General features: G+C 45.0%; 1 protein-coding gene across 3 annotated transcripts in view; it reads left to right on the forward strand.

Annotated features, from left to right (window-relative positions):
* LOC126579529 (cyclic AMP response element-binding protein B) overlaps positions 1–4,794 on the forward strand; it is a 15,714-nt gene extending 10,920 nt beyond the window's left edge. For 2 of the 3 annotated variants that reach the window (XM_050242907.1, XM_050242908.1), the window contains one exon: positions 489–4,794. In XM_050242907.1, coding sequence (XP_050098864.1) covers positions 489–703 — 215 coding nt within the window. In that variant the 3' untranslated portion in view covers positions 704–4,794. Of the gene's footprint in view, positions 1–470 lie in introns of all 3 variants that reach the window. The other variant, XM_050242906.1, reaches the window with a different exon arrangement.
* The last annotated feature ends 206 nt before the right edge of the window (positions 4,795–5,000 follow it).

Raw genomic sequence — 5,000 nt, forward strand, 5'->3', positions numbered from 1 at the left:
CTGTGTATCCCGAAAACCCGTTGTGCCTTGGGACCCGCACGCATCCCTACCGCTCTTCCCTTTTCCCCTTCACATTCCTATTCGGTGGTAAATTGGTTTTATGTTTCGTTTGTCCGTTTCCCCCCTCAACCACTGAAAAATTTCTCAATTATTTGACCTCATACAATTCATACACGCGTCTGACCGGCCTATGTCTCAACAACAACTGACGACTGTCCGCTCCACCGATCGACCTGCACACATATGTGTTTTGTATTTCGTACCCCTGTTGCCCGCGCTACTTTCGACACACTAACACGCAACACGCTATGGTACAAATCGCTGTGACCGATCCTCGGACACATCCGTTTTGCCCTGTTACCCCACACCACCTTCCTGTTCCCACGTACCAATGCGTCTGCGGGGCGGCCTCGTCGTCGAATATGCGCGTCTGTGTGCAACCGTCTATTGCGCGAAACCACCGTCTGAAGATATCTTTCCCAACACAGTCATGGGCGGCAGCGTGCAGCTGGAGGATCAGTCGCGCAAACGCGAGATGCGGTTGCAGAAGAACCGGGAGGCGGCCCGTGAATGCCGGCGCAAGAAGAAGGAGTACATCAAGTGCCTAGAGAATCGGGTGGCGGTGCTGGAGAACCAGAACAAGGCTCTGATCGAAGAGTTGAAGTCGCTGAAGGAGCTGTACTGCCAGCAGAAGAGCGACTGAACCCTGGTGGCCGTGGATGCGCGTATTAGCAGTGAAGGTAGCGACAGTAAGCGGCAGTACCACTACCAACACCAGCAGCGGCAGAATGAACCCTTGATGCAGGAGGAGGAGTAGGATGCGCCGACGAATAAATAAGAATAGAGAACCGTGTAGTGAGGCGTAGATGGATGAAAAAGTTTGGTACCTGTAGGCATCAGCGTTGGGTGCGATCTTTCATATAGTGAGGACGTGTATACCCCTCTGTGGTCTCGATGTGAGTAGAGGAATAGCGCGCGGACGAAGGGAAACAGACGTGTAGGGTACGTCTTTCATGTTCTTCAATTGAACTAATTGAATAACAGCAGGAATAGAATTACAGAAGGAGTAGAGCTATTGCCGACGGGCAGCTATGATTATTGATCGTTATTTTCATACTGTTTTATGCAAACGAGCGAGCGTATCGAGAATCACTGCTGCTGCCGCGCTCAATGTGTTTTGCTCAGCCTCAGTTCCCAGCCAGCAGGACTTCATCACACGCGTGTTAGAGGGTTACTCTAGGCTGTTGAAAGACGCCGATCAGCCGCAAAGTAGAGAGTTCTTCGCAAGCATGCGTAATCAATGTCACCATCAGTGTATTTGTGTAATTTATCCAACCTGACCGACTGCCACACACAGGCTAACAAGGGAAGGAGACACAAAGAAGAGGTTAAGGAGGTCAGAACAACTTTGCTGGTTACCTATCTGTGTTGTGCTTTGGTAACACGATTTAAAACAGCTAACATCCGATAGCTTTAACGAAATTACTTTTTCCGAGCATTAATGAATCATCGTTCGATGCTTTGTTCTTGTTTTTATCTTCTCTTTTAACTGACCCCAGAGTCATAAGGGCCAAGCCTAGCTTTGGAGCGGGGTAGGCTGTGGAAAAGGTTTGTCAAGAAAGTCAAGGATGCAGGGAAAATGTGCAAGAACACAACAGAGTACCGGATGAATACTGAGCACCGTATCCTCTGCAATCCTTATCGATTGTAGTACCAATACATACAGTTGTAGCTGCCTACCACTAGAGACTAAGCAAAGCATTAGGTTTAACTTTAACTTTTACCCTTGGTTGTATGATTATTTTTTTAAAACTATTACCGTTGCGTGTCACACATCGACGCACACGGGCTGTGTTTGCGGAATGCTTTTTAATGTGGGTCGATGTAGATACTTCAGTTGACGTGAAGTAACGCTCTGTAGCTACACAAAAAACACAACAAAAAATCGCGAAGTGTAAGGAAGGGAGCAAGGGTTCGCCAAGATGATGGAGGCTTATCGGAGAAGGGGCCGTTGAAATGCCCTGTTAAGCTGGGCGCACAATATTGCTTACGCTGGAATTTATTTGATCCTAGCCCGAATTCCCCAAATCACACTCTACTGCAACGGTTTTTACTTCTGTTTGCTTCGTTATCCCTCGTTACCCTCGTTTTTCCGGTTTGCTTTTTCAGTTTGTGTAGTAAGTCAGCTGTTGCCAGCAGCCAGGCTGTTCGTACCCAGTTTGTCCAGTTTCACGTTTGTTTAGTTTTAGGGCAGCCATTTCTCGAGGATAGTTTGTTGATAGAAATAAGAAAGATAAGAGAGAGAGAGGTAATATGAATGCAGGAGGGAGAAGGATTGAAATTTACCGCGAATATTTTGGAAAACACGTATCGTGGGAATGTTCCGCGGAAGATCTTTGTTCCGAATATGTCCTGTTGTATTTGTTGAACATGTAAAAATCCTTACAAAACAAACAAAATCGCATCATGCGTAATTTGCAAGGGATGTAGGGGTTCGGGCTGAACAGATGCATTGACCAGAGAGATCCTTTGAGAGGGTAAGAGCCCGGTAGAGACATTCTACAACAACACCATACACCTGCGGTAATTGTATTTTTTTTAAAGCGAAGTAGTCTGTAATTGAGCTTGAGTTGATCACAGAGGGCACATCGTGTCCGGCCCGAAAATGCATTGTGAGGTCAAAGAATGTGAGGACTTCTCCCACAATTTCAAGCAGTGCTATACGCCACTCGTCTGTATCATGCCAAGCCTATAATAGGAATTGATTCCGAATTTATTGGTAAATCTATTGTTGGTCTCCTCCTTTCCTCAAAACGAGCATCCCCAATAAACAGGCAGGCTTTTGAACAAGCAGAAACTCTTAGAAACAAAATGTTAGGTAACAATGATAACATTTAAAGCAGGACGTAACATTGGGAATCATCTTTCAAATACTTCAAATACTTTCATTTGCGTCCTTGACTTTCGGGCCGGTCAAATTAAGAGAGCACAAGGCACTCAGTGCGCGGAGGCGTCCAATAGCGGATTTTTACTGTAATTGGAATCACGAACTGGAGAACGGTAGTCACTCGTCGGCGAGCAGTATCAGTGAGTGTCGCTATCCGGACCATATAATTCGACTCTACCAGATTCTTACGCACTACCAGATTATCTCTCGTTGCCTCAGTCTCTGTTGGGGTTGAATAGTATCATTTTATGTCAATGATCAGCCTAGAGCGGTCCTGCAGGCGCCGACAAGAATTGCTGTGGCAAATACCGGAGAAGGTGTGGCAAATACCGGTTGCTGGATGTGATCGAGGGCGATGGTTGCCGGTAACGCTACTAAGAAGCTTGAGAAGTGAAACTTAGAAAAAAGAAACAAACACTAATGGGCGGGCAGTGCCTGAAGTGCAAACAAGATAGTGTGTATAGTGATGACGATGAATGTATGATTGCATAACGGTTTTTAGATATCGAAAACGAAAATCAAATAAAAGAGTATATTTAAAGAAATCGAAACTATATATATATATATGAATATTATTAAAAATAAATGTATATGCATGTATATAAGTGAATATACATCAGTATGACTGTATATGTCAAGGGAAACAAGGATAGGAGTTAGTTCGTCATCAACCACGCTGCACCTTTTACGCGCGATGAGGGAACCGGAGCAGCGACACTTTAGCTAGTTTGAGAGTAAAGAACACTTCTAGAGCAAATTATATACACCCGAGTAGCATTACCCAAGGCACAAGGAGCATCTTTTTGATGGTAGAGGAGATAGGGATGGAGTGGTTGGAGATGGGACATTGGTTTCAAAACCGATCCGACTATTCGATGCCCCGCTCAAATAGGAAACAGCAGTGAACCACCGGCAGTCATGAATGAGCCATGAATGAAAGGTGAAGATAATTCAGGGGAGGGCTTGGGGGTTTTTATTCGAATCACTGAGGAGTGTTTGTTAGCGAGCGACACCCTTTTCTGCAACAGCTCCGCCGCCCACATTTGTTCGATTTGTGGCACGCCATCGATATCGGTGCTGGACCGGAGCTGTGTGTATCTGTGCTGTCGTGTGTGCGTGTTGCTATGCTGTTGATTTGGGTATCTTAATATTTGGCATAAATCGAAGGGAATGGCGCTCCGCTCGCTAAAAAATTATGTATCATTTTTTTTAAATTTTATTATCATTCTCAATCTCGATGTTGGAGCTCTTGAAACCAATCCCGTGGGCAGTCGGAGTATAGTACGATAAGCGCCAAGGACAAATGACAAGGAATACACATTCTGTTAACCCTTTCCCCATCAATGTACATGATTGGCATGTGTGAATGTGTGTATGTGCGTTTGTGCGTGTATTGCGGAGGAGCAGAGGAGCTGTACCTTCGTTTTCCCCCTTATCATGCCGGACGATTGCTCCCATTAGCAAATCTTGTGGTGAGGTCTTGCCAAAGCCAGTATGGTGCGGATGTACTAAAGATATAAAGCGCTAGAAAGAAAGAGCTGAGAGGATAGATAGGTAGGACAGCCGCTGCACACGAAGGATAGAGCTAGCGACAAACCACGAAACAGCATTATCATCAGCAGCAACACTACGCACTCGTTCGTTACCACATACACACCGGCTAAACCGGTGCATGAGGACAGGGGTGTGAGAGCAGCGTGAAAAAGGGGCACTGGTTTACGTAATACGAGCTAAAATAAGTGGAAACAAGCAAACAAGCAGCGGCAACGAAGTTACAGAAGGCCCACTATGGTTATATATATATACTGGCAATTGAGTGAGACAAAAAAACTGCAACAAAGTTTAAACGCCATATCTTTTTCATTTTTCTTTGATTTTTATTGAGTAAAACTAAAAACTGTCGGAACGGGTGATGAGGGATAGGTTCAATCTCAAGATCAATGTTTAACTGTGGAGTCATTCATTGTGACCTTGGCGCAAAGAGAGTTGTTGAGTATTGCAGCAAATAGCTCATAATTTTCACGGTCAATAAATCAAAAAACGGTCAACCAAG

The sequence above is a fragment of the Anopheles aquasalis genome, chromosome Y (assembly GCF_943734665.1).
Source record: "Anopheles aquasalis chromosome Y, idAnoAquaMG_Q_19, whole genome shotgun sequence".
NCBI classification, from domain to species: Eukaryota; Metazoa; Arthropoda; class Insecta; order Diptera; family Culicidae; genus Anopheles; species Anopheles aquasalis.